The 18,628-nt window shown below is 41.3% G+C and overlaps 1 protein-coding gene across 2 annotated transcripts in view; it reads left to right on the forward strand.

Annotated features, from left to right (window-relative positions):
• Positions 1–307: 307 nt before the first annotated feature.
• Positions 308–18,628, forward strand: part of LOC139405236 (cytochrome P450 3A27-like) — a 100,731-nt gene continuing 82,410 nt past the window's right edge. For both annotated transcript variants that reach the window (XM_071147672.1, XM_071147671.1), the window contains exons 1-12: positions 308–641; positions 833–926; positions 1,308–1,360; positions 2,182–2,281; positions 2,508–2,621; positions 5,169–5,257; positions 7,675–7,823; positions 8,162–8,289; positions 8,634–8,712; positions 10,696–10,856; positions 11,012–11,238; positions 11,481–11,643. In XM_071147672.1, the coding sequence (XP_071003773.1) occupies positions 568–641; positions 833–926; positions 1,308–1,360; positions 2,182–2,281; positions 2,508–2,621; positions 5,169–5,257; positions 7,675–7,823; positions 8,162–8,289; positions 8,634–8,712; positions 10,696–10,856; positions 11,012–11,238; positions 11,481–11,643 (1,431 nt within the window). In that variant the 5' untranslated portion in view covers positions 308–567. The remainder of the gene's footprint in view (positions 642–832; positions 927–1,307; positions 1,361–2,181; positions 2,282–2,507; positions 2,622–5,168; positions 5,258–7,674; positions 7,824–8,161; positions 8,290–8,633; positions 8,713–10,695; positions 10,857–11,011; positions 11,239–11,480; positions 11,644–18,628) is intronic.

Below are 18,628 nucleotides of genomic sequence, written 5' to 3' on the forward strand. Positions count from 1 at the left end.
AGAGCTACGACGCCAATATTTGGGTAACTCTTCACATTTCATGGACCCAAGATCCAGAGGGAACGCTGTACAGTGCAATAGAAGTCTGTCTCAATGCAATTCTAATACAGCCACAGTGGGACTTCAACTATTTTTCGTGTGTTAAATTAACTACTCATTGTCTTTTGTTTAATTCATATAACAACATTCCAACCCTGTTCAGCATTATCTTGTCCAAATATGGCATTATATCCACTATTTTTATCCGTTTGCATCAGTTTCAGTATGGGACTTTTATTTTGAAGGCGAAACGCAAATTCCATTGTTGCTCATCCTTATTCTAGCTAGCATCACACAGGTGCTTTTCCGACAGGATACAATAATAACTTGTACGGTCTCAAACATAGTACGGAGAAGAGCAGTGGTCGGTAGTTGAGATCTACCGTGTGCACAGAAGAACCAAACTAGAACCGGACAGAAAAAACAACTCAAAACCTGACAGACCATCGGAGAAGTGAACTCGAACGAGTCTGAGAGAAAACAGAGCCTTTGTTTTCAGAAGCAGCAGGGAGCCGAACCGGAGGAAAGATGATGAGTTTTCTACCATACTTCTCCGCTGAGTCCTGGACCCTCCTGGCCCTCCTCATCACCCTCATTGTAGTGTAAGGACTTACATCAAATCAAATGTTATTTGTCACATTTATCGTAGTTAAAAGGTGTAGACTAACAGTGAAATGCTTATTGAGGGGTCATTTTCCAACAATGCAAGATAAGATATATATTGTATAATTCTCAAGAACATACTGATAGTTAACGTGTGTGTGTGTGTGTATGTGTGTGTGTGTGTATACAGGTACGGGTACTGGCCCTATGGTGTATTCACTAAGATGGGTATCCCTGGTCCCAAACCCCTACCTTACTTTGGCACAATGTTGGAGTATAGAAAGGTTAGTACCCATTCAGAATAAATATCTCTCTCATATTTTAAACAACAGTGTTATTTCCCCCCATGTAAAGCAATGCATTGAGAAGGAAAAAGAGGACTAGCCGGTTGTTTGAACAATAGATAAATACAAGGTAATTTGAGACATGATCAGTCTAGAAGTTGTGTTATTGACCCTGGGGACCATATAAAATAACAAACCCTCCTCAACCCTCACCTATTTCAGGTGTGTTCTCTGTTCAGCTATAGGACACACCTACACGACCTCCTAGGGCATGAATCAGCTGTTTCTTCTCTCTCTCGCTCTCTCTATATCTCTCTCTCTCTCTCTCTCTCTCTCTCTCTCTCTCTCTCTCTCTCTCTCTCTCTCTCTTTCTCTCTGCAGGGTTTCACTAACTTTGACACAGAGTGCTTTCAGAAGTACGGGAGAATCTGGGGGTGAGTTCAGTTGGCTGTACCGTACTAGGATGACTCACAACTGTACTATGCTTTTTCAATTCATCACCTGCTGGAGCTGTCATGTGATAATGAGGAATGATAGTAATAATATCAACAACAACCCAACTAATGTTTTCTTTGTAGTTTTATAAGAGGTGGTTAAATGTGTCGGTTTCCATGGTTACTTTCTAAATGTAATCCGTTACTAGTTTTACCTGTCCAACATTACCCCAAACTCAGTACCGTAATCTGATTACATTCAGTTACTAGTTTTACCTGTCCAACATTAACCCAAACTCAGTACCGTAATATGATTACATTCAGTTACTAGTTTTACCTGTCCAACATTACCCCAAACTCAGTACCGTAATCTGATTACATTCAGTTACTAGTTTTACCTGTCCAACATTACCCCAAACTCAGTAACGTAATCTGATTACATTCAGTTACTAGTTTTACCTGTCCAACATTACCCCAAACTCAGTAACGTAATCTGATTACATTCAGTTACTAGTTTTACCTGTCCAACATTACCCCAAACTCAGTACCGTAATCTGATTACATTCAGTTACTGGTTTACCTGTCCAACATTACAATGTCATTGAGAAAACAAAGAAGTGTCAAAGATATTTTTTTCTCACAAAGGATCTATGATGGGAGGCAGCCTGTTCTGTGTATAATGTAGGTGTATATATAGTGGTTAAAGCCAGGTGTGTGTTTCTCCTCTGTGAAGGATCTATGATGGGAGGCAGCCTGTTCTGTGTATAATGTAGGTGTATATATAGTGGTTAAAGCCAGGTGTGTGTTTCTCCTCTGTGAAGGATCTATGATGGGAGGCAGCCTGCTCTGTGTATCATGGACAAAAGCATGATCAAGACCATCCTGATTAAAGAGTGTTACAACATCTTCACCAACCGCAGGGTGAGACACACACACACACACACACACACACACACACACACACATCCCCTAATAATAATCTGAATAATTATAATCCTAACATTATGACTGATATTATTTATTCATTATTTGTGGCATTCATTATTCATACATTTTAAAGTAGTGTGAATATTATGTAAATACGGTTATCATTATTCAATCATATAATTAACACGTGTTATCATTATAACTGTCCTCCATGTTTTAGAACTTACGTCTGAACGGCGAGATGTTTGATTCGTTGTTCGTTGCCGAGGACGATGCATGGAGACGGATCCGCAGTGTCCTCTCACCTTCCTTTACCTCTGGACGACTGAAAGAGGTAGAACCATCCCTCCATCTCTCCCTTTCTGCTTTATCAACTTGTTATAAATGCTTTATAGCTTGTTATAAACTCTATAAACTCATTATAGCTTGTTATAAACTGTTTACTAAGTCTTTATAGCTTGTTATGAACTCAAACCTAAATCAAATCAAATTGTATTAGTCACAAACACATATTTAGCAGTTATGGGTGTAGTGAAATGTTTCTGTTCCTGGCTCCAACAGTGCAGTAATATCAAACAAGACACAACGATACACACAAGTCTAAAAGTAAAATAATGGAATTAAGAAATATATAATTATTAGGATGAGCGACGTCGAAGTCTGCAGTATAAAATTATATATATAAGTATATATTTTTAAAATTGATTTTACCTTTATTTAACTAGGCAAGTTAGTTATGAACAAATTCTTATTTACAATGACGGTGTAGGAACAGTGGGTTAACTGTCTTGTTTTTAGTGGCAGAACAACTGATTTGTACCTTGTCAGCTCGGGGATTCGATCTAGCAACCTTCCGGTTACTAGTCCAACGTCCTAACCACTAGGTTACCTGCCTCCCCTAATGTGATGTATAGACATTATGGACATTATGTTGATAGAATATATAGCAAATCTGTAGAATACATGGATAGAATTGTATACAGTTGAAGTTGGAAGTTTACATGCACTTAGGTTGGAGTCATGAACATCTCTGGGGGACGTGGGATGGTAGGAGTCCCAGCTGACCAACATCCAGTGAAATTCTCTGTTTTTTTCACCTGCCATATCAGTTATTTTATACTCACAGACATTATGTTTTGGAAACTTTAGCGTGTATTCTATCCAAATCTACCAATTATATGCTTCTGTGCCTGAGTAACAGGCAGTTTACTTTGGCCTCGCTTTGCATGCGGATGTCAAAATACTGCCCCCCAGTGAAGTTAAAACTAGTTTTTCAACCAATCTACAAATTTCTTGTTCACAGACTATAGTTTTCTCAAGTCGGTTAGGACATCTACTTTGTGCATGACACAAGTAATTTTTCCAACAATTGTTTACAGACAGATTATTTCACTTGTAATTCACTGTACAACAATTCCAGTGGGTCAGAACTTCACATTCACTAAGTTGACTGTGCCTTGAAACAGAAAATTCCAGAAAATGATGTCATGTTAATTAAACATGTTAAACTTAAACACGCAGCCTTCATACCGCTCAGGATGGAGACACGTTCTGTCTCCTAGAGATGATCACAATTTGGTGCAAATCAAGCCTAGAACAACAGCAAAGGACCTTGTGAAGATGCCGGAGGAAACAGGTGCAAAAGTATCTATATCCACAGTAAAAGGTGTGCTAAATCGACATAACCTGAAAGGCCGCTCAGCAAGGAAGAAGCAACTGCTCCAAAACGGCCCAAAAAATGCCAGACCATGGTTTGAAACTGCACATGGGGGACAAAGGTTGTACTTTTAGAGAAATATCCTCTGGTCTGATTAAACAAAAATAGAACTGTTTTGGCCATAATGACCATCATTATGTTTGAAGGAAAAAGGGGGAGGCTTGCAAGCTGAAGAACACCATCCCAACTGTGAAGCATGGGGGTGGCAGTATCATGTTGTGGGGGTGCTTTGCTGCATGAGGGACTGGTGCACTTCACAAAATCGATGGCACCATGAGGAACAAACATGATGTGGATATATTGAAGCAACATCTCAAGACATCAATCAGAAAGTTAATGCTTGCTATTCCAAATGGACAAATGACCCCAAATAGTTTCTGACCCGGAATGTATGAAATAAATAAAAATAAAAGATGAAATAAAATAATTTATAATAATAATTCTCTCTACTTTTATTGTGACATTTCACATTCTTAAAATGAAGTGGTGATCCTAACTGACCTAAGACAGGGAATTTTTACTTGGATTAAATGTCAGGAATTGTGAAAAAAACTGAGTTTAAATGTATATACAGCAATAACTAGCCTTGACTAGAAACAGTATATACAGTGCATTCGGAAAGTATTCACTCTCTCTCTCTCTCTCTCTGTCTCAAAATCTTGCTGCTGTGATGGCAGGATGTATTTCATACAGTAGATCAAAATCGTGCTTGTTTTCAAATTATTTGTGTATCTGTGTAATCTGAGGGAAATATGTGTCTTTAATATGGTCATATATTGTGCAGGAGTTTAGGAAGTGCAGCTCAGTTTCCACCTCATTTTGTGGGCAGTGAGCACATAGCCTGTCTTCTCTTGAGAGCCAGGTCTGCCTACGACGGCCTTTCTCAATAGCAAGGCTATGCTCACTGAGTCTGTACATAGTCAAAGCCATCCTTAAGTTTGGGGCAGTCACAGTGGTCAGGCCAGGTTATGCCACTGTGTAGTCTCTGTTTAGGGCCAAATAGCATTCTAGTTTGCTCTGTTTTATATTAATTCTTTCCATCTCTCTCTCTCTCTCTCTCTACCTCTTTCTCCACCTCTCCATCTCTACCTCTCTCTCTCTCTCTCTCTGTCTACCTCTCTGCCTCTACCCTCTCTCTCTCTCTCTCTATCTCTCTCTCTCTAGATGTTTGGTATCATGAAGCAGCACTCTGCTAACCTGCTGAATGGAATGAAGAAGCAAGCAGATAAAGATCAGACCATCGAAGTGAAGGAGTGAGTCCTGATTCCTAACCTCTGGCTTTTCACCTTACAACTCTGAGTCTTGATTATAACACACACACACACACACACACACACACACACACACACACACACACACACACACACACACACACACACACACACACACACACACACACACACACACACCTCTGGTAATTCACCTTGTGCCACTTGAGATTCTGGTTCGAGTCCAGGCTCTGTCGTAGCCGCAAGCTATGAGACTGCTGAACAATTAATCAAATTGCCACCTAAACTGTATTTCTTACTTCAGTTTATTTAGTAAATATTTTCTTAACTCTAGTTCTTGAACTGCATTCTTGGTTAACTTAAGGGCATTTCACAGTTCACCGGCGGTGACAAATACATTTGATTTCATTTAGTTGTGTGGTCAGTAGTTGTGTAGTTGTGTGGTCAGTAGTTGTGTGGTCAGTAGTTGTGTAGTTGTGTGGTCAGTAGTTGTGTGGTCAGTAGTTGTGTGGTCAGTAGTTGTGTAGTTGTGGTCAGTAGTTGTGTAGTTGTGGTCAGTAGTTGTGTAGTTGTGATCAGTAGTTGTGTGGTCAGTAGTTGTGTGGTTGTGGTCAGTAATTGTGGTCAGTAGTTGTGGTCAATAGTTGTGTGGTCAGTAGTTGTGTGGTTGTGGTCAGTAGTTGTGTGGTCAGTAGTTGTGTGGTCAGTGTTGTGGTCAGTAGTTGTGTGGTTGTGGTTAGTAGGTGTGGTCAGTAGTTGTGTGGTCAGTAGTTGTGCTCAGTAGTTGTGTGGTCAGTAGTTGTGTGATCAGTTGTTGTGTAGTTGTGTGGTCAGTAGTTGTGTGGTCAGTAGTTGTAGTCAGTAGTTGTGTGGTCAGTAGTTGTGTGGTCAGTAGTTGTGTGGTCAGTAGTTGTGTGGTCAGTAGTTGTGTGGTCAGTAGTTGTGTAGTTGTGTGGTCAGTAGTTGTGTGGTCAGTAGTTGTGTAGTTGTGTGGTCAGTAGTTGTGTGGTCAGTAGTTGTGTGGTCAGTAGTTGTAGTCAGTAGTTGTGTGGTCAGTAGTTGTGTGGTCAGTAGTTGTGCTCAGTAGTTGTGTGGTCAGTAGTTGTGTGATCAGTTGTTGTGTAGTTGTGTGGTCAGTAGTTGTGTGGTCAGTAGTTGTAGTCAGTAGTTGTGTGGTCAGTAGTTGTGTGGTCAGTAGTTGTGTGGTCAGTAGTTGTGTGGTCAGTAGTTGTGTGGTCAGTAGTTGTGTAGTTGTGTGGTCAGTAGTTGTGTGGTCAGTAGTTGTGTAGTTGTGTGGTCAGTAGTTGTGTGGTCAGTAGTTGTGTGGTCAGTAGTTGTGGTCAGTAGTTGTGTGGTCAGTAGTTGTGTGGTCAGTAGTTGTGTGGTCAGTAGTTGTGTAGTTGTGGTCAGTAGTTGTGTAGTTGTGGTCAGTAGTTGTGTAGTTGTGATCAGTAGTTGTGTGGTCAGTAGTTGTGTGGTTGTGGTCAGTAATTGTGGTCAGTAGTTGTGGTCAATAGTTGTGTGGTCAGTAGTTGTGTGGTTGTGGTCAGTAGTTGTGTGGTCAGTAGTTGTGTGGTCAGTGTTGTGGTCAGTAGTTGTGTGGTTGTGGTTAGTAGGTGTGGTCAGTAGTTGTGTGGTCAGTAGTTGTGCTCAGTAGTTGTGTGGTCAGTCGTTGTGTGATCAGTTGTTGTGTGGTCAGTAGTTGCGGTCAGTAGTTGTGTAGTTGTGTGGTCAGTAGTTGTGTGGTCAGTAGATGTGGTTGGTAGTTGTGTGGTCTGTAGTTGTGGTCAGTAGTTGTGTTGTCGATGGTTGTGTGGTCGGTGGTTATGTGGTCAGTAGTTGTGTGGTCAGTAGTTTTGTGGTCAGTAGTTGTGTGGTTGTGGTCAGTAGTTGTGTGGTTGTGGTCAGTAGCTGTGTGGTTGTGGTCAGTATTTGTAGTCATTGTGTGTGTGGTCAGTATTTGTGGTCATTGTGTGTGTGGTCAGTAGGTGTGGTCATTATGTGTGTGGTTAGTAGGTGTGGCCGGTTCATGTGGTCAGTAGTTGGTGGTGACTAGTTGTGGTCTCTAGTTGTGGTCACTAGTTGTATGGTCAGTAGTTGTGTAATTGTGGTCAGTAGCTGTGGTCAGTTGTTGTGTTGTTGTGGTAGGTAGTTGTGTGGTTGTGGTCAGTAGTTGGGTGGTCAGTAGTTGGGTGGTCAGTAAGTTGTGTGGTCAGTAGTTGTGTAATTGTGGTTGTGTGGTCAGTAGTTGTGTGGTCAGTAGTTGTGTAATCAGTAGTTGTGTAATTGTGGTTGTGTTGTAGGTTCTTTGGGCCCTACAGTATGGACGTGGTCACCAGCACTGCTTTCAGTGTGGACATTGTTGTCAGTAGTTGTGTGGTCAGTAGTTGTGTGGTCAGTAGTTGTGTGGTTGGTGGTCAGTAGTTGTGGTTGTGTTGCAGGTTCTTTGGGCCCTACAGTATGGACGTGGTCACCAGCACAGCCTTCAGTGTGGACATTGACTCTCTGAACAACCCTTCAGACCCCTTCGTCTCCAACGTCAAGAAGATGCTCAAGTTTGACCTGTTCAACCCACTGTTCCTACTAATCTGTGAGACTGTATACGTACATACACACACAGACACAAAGTTGTCATTTTTTATCACATGAAGATGTTTACCTTTCTATAAAACTTTCCTCTCTACCTCTCCTCATCTCCTCTCCCATCATCCCCTCCTCTCCTCTCCTCTCCTCTTCTCCTCTCTTCTCCTCTCCCATCCTCTTCTCCTCTTCTCCTCTCCTCTCCCGACCTCTACTCCCCTCCTCATCTCCTCTCTGGTCCTCCACTCCTCTCCTCTTCTCCTCTCCCCTCCTCCTCTCCTCTTCTCCTCTCCTGTCCTCTCCTCCTCCCCTCCTCTCCTCTTCTCCTCCCCTCCTCTCCTTCTCCAGTTGTGTTTCCCTTCACTGGTCCTATCTTGGAGAAGATGAAGTTTTCTTTCGTCCCGTCTGCGGTGACAGACTTCTTTTACGCCTCGCTGGCTAAGATCAAATCTGGACGTGACACTGGGAACTCAACTGTAAACATGTTTTATATTTATATTTGATTATGTTGATATTTTCATCTATACATTTATATTTGTATTGGAATATTCTGTATTTATTTATTAAGATTAGGAAAACCTACGTAACTAGTAATGGGCATCAATATGAAACGTCCATATCGATATCTTGTTGGAATTTAAAAAGACTACTTTTGGGACCCAAATATCTACATTCATATTAGAATCTGTTTGTGTTGGTTGTGATTGGACGAGATCCATTAGAATCTGTTTGTGTTGGTTGTGATTGGTCCAGATACAGTGGAATCTGTTTGTGTTGGATGTGATTGGACAGATTTGACCTCATGTCTTTCTGCTTCCAGAATCGGGTGGATTTCTTACAGCTGATGATCGACTCTCAGAAAGGCAGTGACACAAAGACAGGAGAGGAACAGACTAAAGGTACCTGCCGAACAAACACCTGTAAACTACTGTTACAAACACACACCTGTAAACTACTGTTACAAACACACACCTGTAAACTACTGTTACAAATACACACCTGGACACTACTGTTACAAACACACACCTGTATAATAATGTAACAAACACACACCTGTAAACTACTGTTACAAACACACACCAGTAATCTACTGTTACAAGCACACACCTGTAAACTACTTTTACAAACACACTCCTGTAAACTACTGTTACAAACACACACCTGTAATCTACTGTTACAAACACACACCTGTAAACTACTGTTACAAACACACACCTGGACACTACTGTTACAAACACACAACTGTATAATAATGTAACAAACACACACCTGTAAACTACTGTTACAAACACACACCTGTAACAAACATACACCTGTAAACTGCTGTTACAAACACACACCTGTTACAAACACACACCTGTAAACTACTGTTACAAACACACACCTGTAAACTACTGTTACAAACACACACCTGTAATCTACGAATACAAACACACACCTGTAATCTACTGTTACAAACACACACCTGTAATCTACTGTTACAAACACACACCTGTTACAAACACACACCTGTAATCTACTGTTACAAACACACACCTGTAAACTACTGTTACAAACACACACCAGTAATCTACTTTTACAAACACACACCTGTAAACTACTTTTACAAACACACACCTGTAAACTACTGTTACAAACACACACCTGTAATCTACTGTTACAAACACACACCTGTAAACTAATTTTACAAACACACACCTGTAAACTACTGTTACAAACACACACCTGTAAACTACTGATACAAACGTACACCTGTTACAAACACACACCTGTTACAAACAAACACCTGTAAACTACTGTTACAAACACACACCTGTTACAAACACACACCTGTAAACTACTGTTACAAACACACACCTGTAAACTGCTGTTACAAACACACACCTGTTACAAACACACACCTGTTACAAACACACACCTGTAAACTACTGTTACAAACACACACCTGTAAACTACTGTTACAAACACACACCTGTTACAAACACACACCTGTTACAAACACACACCTGTAAACTACTGTTACAAACACACACCTGTTACAAACACACACCTGTTACAAACACACACCTGTAAACTACTGTTACAAAAACACACCTGTTACAAACACACACCTGTTACAAACACACACCTGTAAACTACTGTTACAAACACACACCTGTTACAAACACACACCTGTAAACTACTGTTACAAAAACACACCTGTAAACTACTGTTACAAACACACACCTGTTACAAACACACACCTGTTACAAACACACACCTGTAAACTATTGTTACAAACACACACCTGTTACAAACACACACCTGTAAACTACTGTTACAAACACACACCTGTAAACTACTGTTACAAACACACACCTGTTACAAACACACACCTGTTAACTACTGTTATAAACACACACCTGTAAACTACTGTTACAGACACACACCTGTAATCTACTGTTAAAAACACACACCTGTAATCTACTGTTACAAACACACACCTGTTAACTACTGTTACAAACACACACCTGTAAACTACTGTTACACACACACACCTGTAATCTACTGTTACAAACACACACCTGTCAACTACTGTTACAAACACACACCTGTTACAAACACACACCTGTTAACTACTGTTACAATCACACACCTGTTACAAACACACACCTGTTAACTACTGTTACAAACACACACCTGATACAAACACACACCTGTAAACTACTGTTACAAACACACACCTGTAAGCTACTGTTACAAACACACACCTCTTTCAAACACACAGCTGTTACAAACACACACCTGTAAACTACTGTTAACAATTATCTTGTTCCCTCTCGTTCTTTCTCTCTCTCTCTCTCTCTCTCTCTCTCTCTCTCCCTCTCTCCCTCCCTCCACAGGACTGACTGATCATGAGATCTTGTCTCAGGCCATGATCTTCATCTTCGCCGGCTACGAGACCAGCAGCAGTACTATGAGTTTCCTGGCCTATAACCTAGCAACCAATCCCCACGTCATGACCAAACTGCAGGAGGAGATAGATACTGTGTTCCCCAACAAGGTAACCTCCACACCATGACCAAACTGCTGTAGGAGATAGATACTGTGTTCCCCAACAAGGTAACCCCCACACCATGACCAAACTGCAGGAGGAGATAGATACTGTGTGGGTGTCAGATGGGGTGAGGTACTGATTTGTATGTAACAACGGTGCAGGCTTCAATCCAGTACGAAGCTCTGATGCAGATGGACTATTTGGACTGTGTGTTGAACGAGTCTCTGAGACTGTACCCCGTCGCCCCGCGACTGGAGAGGGTCGCCAAGAAGACGGTGGAGATCAACAGCATCGTCATCCCCAAAGACTGCGTTGTCCTGGTTCCCACGTGGACCCTCCACCGTGACCCAGAGATCTGGCCCGACCCTGAGGAGTTCAAACCAGAGAGGTACTGGAACGCACCGTAACCACAATCCAACCACAACACAACCTTAATACAACCATAACACAACCATAACATAACCATAACACAACCACAATACAAACACAAGATCATTAATACATTTTGCTACAACGTAACAGCACAGCACAACCACAAATGAACTACAATACAATGTGTAATGTGTCTGAACCACAACCACAAATCAACTACAATACAATGTGTAATGTGTCTGCCCTCCCCCTGTCCAGGTTCAGTAAGGAGAACAAGGAGTCTATTGATCCGTACACGTACATGCCGTTTGGGGCGGGGCCCAGGAACTGTATCGGGATGCGCTTCGCCCTGATCATGATCAAACTGGCCATGGTCGAGATCCTCCAGAGTTTCACTTTCTCCGTCTGTGACGAGACCGAGGTGAGACGCTCACCTGAGCAGACAGAATATGACATCATCAAACATCAGGATCTGTTTCAGCATGGTCAGCAACTGTTTTAACATGATCACCTCCTGTTTTAACATGGTCAGCACCTGTTTTAACATGGTCACCACTTGTTGTAACATGGACCTGTTTTAACATGGTCACCACCTGTTTTAACATGGTCACCACCTGTTTTAACATGGTCAGCTCCTGTTTTAACATGGTCAGCACCTGTTTTAACATGGACCTGTTTTAACATGGTCACCACCTGTTTTAACATGGTCAGCACCTGTTTTAACATGGTCAGCACCTGTTTTAACATGGACCTGTTTTAACATGGTCACCACCTGTTTTAACATGGTCACCACCTGTTTTAACATGGTCACCGCCTGTTTTAACATGGTCACCACCTGTTTTAACATGGTCAGCACCTGTTTTAACATGGACCTGTTTTAACATAGTCACCACCTGTTTTAACATGGTCACCACCTGTTTTAACATGGACCTGTTTTAACATAGTCACCACCTGTTTTAACATGGTCACCACCTGTTTTAACATGGTCACCACCTGTTTTAACATGGACCTGTTTTAACATGGTCACAACCTGTTTTAACATGGACCTGTTTTAACATGGTCACAACCTGTTTAACATGCTCACAACCTGTTTTAACATGGTCATTGCCTGTTTAAACATGGTCAGCACCTGTTTTAACATGGTCACCACCTGTTTTAACATGGTCACTGCTTGTTTAACATGGTCATCCCCTGTTTTAACGTAGTCACTGTTTGTTTAACATGGTCACAACCTGTTTAACATGGTTCACAACCTGTTTTAACATGCTCACTGCTTGTTTAACATGGTCAGCTCCTGTTTTAACATGGTCGCCACCTGTTTAACATGGTCACAACCTGTTTTAACATGGTCACCGCCTGTTTAACATGGTCACCACCTGTTTTAACATGGTCACGACCTGTTTTAACATGGTCACGACCTGTTTTAACATGGACCTGTTTTAACATGGTCACAACCTGTTTAACATGGTCACAACCTGTTTTAACATGGTCACCACCTGTTTTAACATGGTCAGCACCTGTTTTAACATGGACCTGTTTTAACATAGTCACCACCTGTTTTAACATGGTCACCACCTGTTTTAACATGGACCTGTTTTAACATAGTCACCACCTGTTTTAACATGGTCACCACCTGTTTTAACATGGTCACCACCTGTTTGAACATGGACCTGTTTTAACATGGTCACAACCTGTTTTAACATGGACCTGTTTTAACATGGTCACAACCTGTTTAACATGCTCACAACCTGTTTTAACATGGTCATTGCCTGTTTAAACATGGTCAGCACCTGTTTTAACATGGTCACCACCTGTTTTAACATGGTCACTGCTTGTTTAACATGGTCACCACCTGTTTTAACGTAGTCACTGTTTGTTTAACATGGTCACAACCTGTTTATCATGGTCACAACCTGTTTTAACATGGTCACTGCTTGTTTAACATCGTCAGCTCCTGTTTTAACATGGTCACCACCTGTTTTAACATGGTCAGCACCTGTTTTAACATGGTCACCACTTGTTGTAACATGGACCTGTTTTAACATGGTCACCACCTGTTTTAACATGGTCACCACCTGTTTTAAGAATGTCACCACCTGTTTTAACATGGTCACAACCTGTTTTAACATGGTCAGCTCCTGTTTTAACATGGTCACCGCCTGTTTTAACATGGACCTGTTTTAACATGGTCACCACCTGTTTTAACATGGTCACCACCTGTTTTAACATGGTCACTGCTTGTTTAACATGGTCACCACCTGTTTAACATGGTCACAACCTGTTTTAACATGGTCACTACCTGTTTTAACATGGACCTGTTTTAACATGGTCACAACCTGTTTAACATGGTCACAACCTGTTTTAACATGGTCATTGCCTGTTTAAACATGTCCAGCACCTGTTTTAACATGGTCACCACCTGTTTTAACATGGTCACTGCTTGTTTAACATGGTCACCACCTGTTTTAACGTAGTCACTGTTTGTTTAACATGGTCGCCACCTGTTTAACATGGTCACAACCTGTTTTAACATGGTCACCGCGTGTTTATCATGGTCACCACCTGTTTTAACATGGTCACGACCTGTTTTAACATGGTCACGACCTGTTTTAACATGGACCTGTTTTAACATGGTCACAACCTGTTTAACATGGTCACAACCTGTTTTAACATGGTCACCACCTGTTTTAACATGGTCAGCACCTGTTTTAACATGGACCTGTTTTAACATAGTCACCACCTGTTTTAACATGGTCACCACCTGTTTTAACATGGACCTGTTTTAACATAGTCACCACCTGTTTTAACATGGTCACCACCTGTTTTAACATGGTCACCACCTGTTTTAACATGGACCTGTTTTAACATGGTCACAACCTGTTTTAACATGGACCTGTTTTAACATGGTCACAACCTGTTTAACATGCTCACAACCTGTTTTAACATGGTCATTGCCTGTTTAAACATGTTCAGCACCTGTTTTAACATGGTCACCACCTGTTTTAACATGGTCACTGCTTGTTTAACATCGTCAGCTCCTGTTTTAACATGGTCACCACCTGTTTTAACATGGTCAGCACCTGTTTTAACATGGTCACCACTTGTTGTAACATGGACCTGTTTTAACATGGTCACCACCTGTTTTAACATGGTCACCACCTGTTTTAACATGGTCACAACCTGTTTTAACATGGTCACCACCTGTTTTAAGAATGTCACCACCTGTTTTAACATGGTCACAACCTGTTTTAACATGGTCAGCTCCTGTTTTAACATGGTCACCGCCTGTTTTAACATGGTCAGCTCCTGTTTTAACATGGACCTGTTTTAACATGGTCACCACCTGTTTTAACATGGTCACCACCTGTTTTAACATGGTCACTGCTTGTTTAACATGGTCACCACCTGTTTAACATGGTCACAACCTGTTTTAACATGGTCACTACCTGTTTTAACATGGACCTGTTTTAACATGGTCACAACCTGTTTAACATGGTCACAACCTGTTTTAACATGGTCACTGCTTGTTTAACATGGTCAATGCTTGTTTAACATGGTCAGCTCCTGTTTTAACATGGTCACTGCCTGTTTTAACATGGTCAGAACCTGTTTAACATGGTCATTGAGCGTTTAAACATGGTCACCATCTTTTTAACATGGTCACCACCTGTTTTTAACATGGTCACCACCTGTTTTAACATGGTCAGCACCTGTTGTAACATGGTCACCACCTGTTTTAACATGGTCAGCACCTGTTTTAACATGGTCACCACTTGTTGTAACATGGACCTGTTTTAACATGGACACCACCTGTTTTAACATGGTCACCACCTGTTTTAACATGGTCATCAACTGTTTTAACATGGACCTGTTTTAACATGGTCACCACCTGTTTTAACATGGTCACCACCCCTTTTAAGATGGTCGCCACCTGTTTTAAGATGGTCACCACCTGTTTTAACATGGTCACAACCTGTTTTAACATGGTCAGCTCCTGTTTTAACATGGTCACAGCCTGTTTTAACATGGTCAGCTCCTGTTTTAACATGGACCTGTTTTAACATGGTCACCACCTGTTTTAACATGGTCACCACCCCTTTTAACATGGTCATCAACTGTTTTAACATGGACCTGTTTTAACATGGTCACCACCTGTTTTAACATGGTCACCACCCCTTTTAAGATGGTCGCCACCTGTTTTAAGATGGTCACCACCTGTTTTAGCATGGTCACAACCTGTTTTAACATGGTCAGCTCCTGTTTTAACATGGTCACAGCCTGTTTTAACATGGTCAGCTTCTGTTTTAACATGGACCTGTTTTAACATGGTCACCACCTGTTTTAACATGGTCACCACCTGTTTTAACATGGTCACCACCTGTTTAACATGGTCACAACCTGTTTTAACATGGTCACTACCTGTTTTAACATGGACCTGTTTTAACATGGTCACAACCTGTTTAACATGGTCACAACCTGTTTACACATGGTCACTGCTTGTTTAACATGGTCAATGCTTGTTTAACATGGTCAGCTCCTGTTTTAACATGGTCACTGCCTGTTTTAACATGGTCAGAACCTGTTAAACATGGTCATCAGCTGTTTTAACATGGTCACCGCCTGTTTTAACATGGACCTGTTTTAACATGGTCAACACCTGTTTTAACATGGTCACCACCCCTTTTAACATGGTCATCAACTGTTTAACATGGTCACCACCTATTTTAACATGGACCTGTTTTAACATGGTCACCACCTCCTGTTTTAACATGGTCACTGCCTGTTTTAACATGGTCAGAACCTGTTTAACATGGTCATTGAGCGTTTAAACATGGTCACCATCTTTTTTAACATGGTCACCACCTGTTTTAACATGGTCACCACCTGTTTTAACATGGTCACCACCTGTTTTAACATGGTCAGCACCTGTTGTAACATGGTCACCACCTGTTTTAACATGGTAAGCACCTGTTTTAACATGGTCACCACCTGTTTTAACATGGACCTGTTTTAACATGGTCACCACCTGTTTTAACATGGTCACCACCCCTTTTAAGATGGTCATCAACTGTTTTAACATGGTCAGCACCTGTTTTAATATGGACCTGTTTTAACATGGTCACCACCTGTTTTAACATGGTCACCACCTGTTTTAACATGGTCACCACCTGTTTTAAGATGGTCACCACCTGTTTTAACATGGTCACAACCTGTTTTAACATGGTCAGCTCCTGTTTTAACATGGTCACAGCCTGTTTTAACATGGTCAGCTCCTGTTTTAACATGGACCTGTTTTAACATGGTCACCACCTGTTTTAACATGGTCACCACCTGTTTTAACATGGTCACCACCTGTTTTAAGATGGTCACCACCTGTTTTAACATGGTCACTGCTTGTTTAACATGGTCACCACCTGTTTAACATGGTCACAACCTGTTTTAACATGGTCACTACCTGTTTTAACATGGACCTGTTTTAACATGGTCACAACCTGTTTAACATGGTCACAACCTTTTTACACATGGTCACTGCTTGTTTAACATGGTCAATGCTTGTTTAACATGGTCAGCTCCTGTTTTAACATGGTCACTGCCTGTTTTAACATGGTCAGAACCTGTTAAACATGGTCATCAGCTGTTTTAACATGGTCACCGCCTGTTTTAACATGGACCTGTTTTAACATGGTCAACACCTGTTTTAACATGGTCACCACCCCTTTTAACATGGTCATCAACTGTTTAACATGGTCACCACCTATTTTAACATGGACCTGTTTTAACATGGTCACCACCTCCTGTTTTAACATGGTCACTGCCTGTTTTAACATGGTCAGAACCTGTTTAACATGGTCATTGAGCGTTTAAACATGGTCACCATCTTTTTTAACATGGTCACCACCTGTTTTAACATGGTCACCACCTGTTTTAACATGGTCACCACCTGTTTTAACATGGTCAGCACCTGTTGTAACATGGTCACCACCTGTTTTAACATGGTCAGCACCTGTTTTAACATGGTCACCACTTGTTGTAACATGGACCTGTTTTAACATGATCACCACCAGTTTAACATGGTCACAACCTGTTTTAACATGGTCACTACCCTTTTTAACATGGACCTGTTTTAACATGGTCACCACCTGTTTTAACATGGTCACCACCCCTTTTAAGATGGTCATCAACTGTTTTAACATGGTCAGCACCTGTTTTAATATGGACCTGTTTTAACATGGTCACCACCTGTTTTAACATGGTCACCACCTGTTTTAACATGGTCACCACCTGTTTTAAGATGGTCACCACCTGTTTTAACATGGTCACAACCTGTTTTAACATGGTCAGCTCCTGTTTTAACATGGTCACAGCCTGTTTTAACATGGTCAGCTCCTGTTTTAACATGGACCTGTTTTAACATGGTCACCACCTGTTTTAACATGGTCACCACCTGTTTTAACATGGTCACCACCTGTTTTAAGATGGTCACCACCTGTTTTAACATGGTCACTGCTTGTTTAACATGGTCACCACCTGTTTAACATGGTCACAACCTGTTTTAACATGGTCACTACCTGGTTTAACATGGACCTGTTTTAACATGGTCAGAACCTGTTAAACATGGTCATCAACTGTTTTAACATGGTCACCGCCTGTTTTAACATGGACCTGTTTTAACATGGTCACCACCTATTTTAACATGGACCTGTTTTAACATGGTCACCACCTGTTTTAACATGGATCTGTTTTAACATGATCACCTCCTGTTTTAATATGGTCAGCACCTGTTTTAACCTGGACCTGTTTTAACATGGTCACCACCTGTTTTAACATGGTCACCACCTGTTTTAAGATGGTCACCACCAGTTTTAACATGGACCTGTTTTAACATGGTCACCACCTGTTTTAACATGGTCACCACCTGTTTTAACATGGATCTGTTTTAACATGATCAACCCCTGTTTTAACATGGTCAGCACCTGTTTTAACATGGACCTGTTTTAACATGGTCACAACCTGTTTTAACATGGTCAGCTCCTGTTTTAACATGGTCACCGCCTGTTTTGACATGGTCAGCTCCTGTTTTAACATGGACCTGTTTTAACATGGTCACCACCTGTTTTAACATGGTCACCACCCCTTTTAACATGGTCATCAACTGTTTTAACATGGTCACCACCTGTTTTAACATGGACCTGTTTTAACATGGTCACCACCTGTTTTAACATGGTCACCACCCCTTTTAAGATGGTCATAGACTGTTTTAACATGGTCAGCACCTGTTTTAACATGGACCTGTTTTAACATGGTCACCACCTGTTTTAACATGGTCACCACCTGTTTAACATGGTCACCGCCTGTTTTAACATGGTCAGCTCCTCTTTTAACATGGACCTGATTTAACATGGTCA

The sequence above is a fragment of the Oncorhynchus clarkii genome, unplaced genomic scaffold (assembly GCF_045791955.1).
Source record: "Oncorhynchus clarkii lewisi isolate Uvic-CL-2024 unplaced genomic scaffold, UVic_Ocla_1.0 unplaced_contig_6271_pilon_pilon, whole genome shotgun sequence".
In the NCBI taxonomy this organism is placed as follows: domain Eukaryota; kingdom Metazoa; phylum Chordata; class Actinopteri; order Salmoniformes; family Salmonidae; genus Oncorhynchus; species Oncorhynchus clarkii.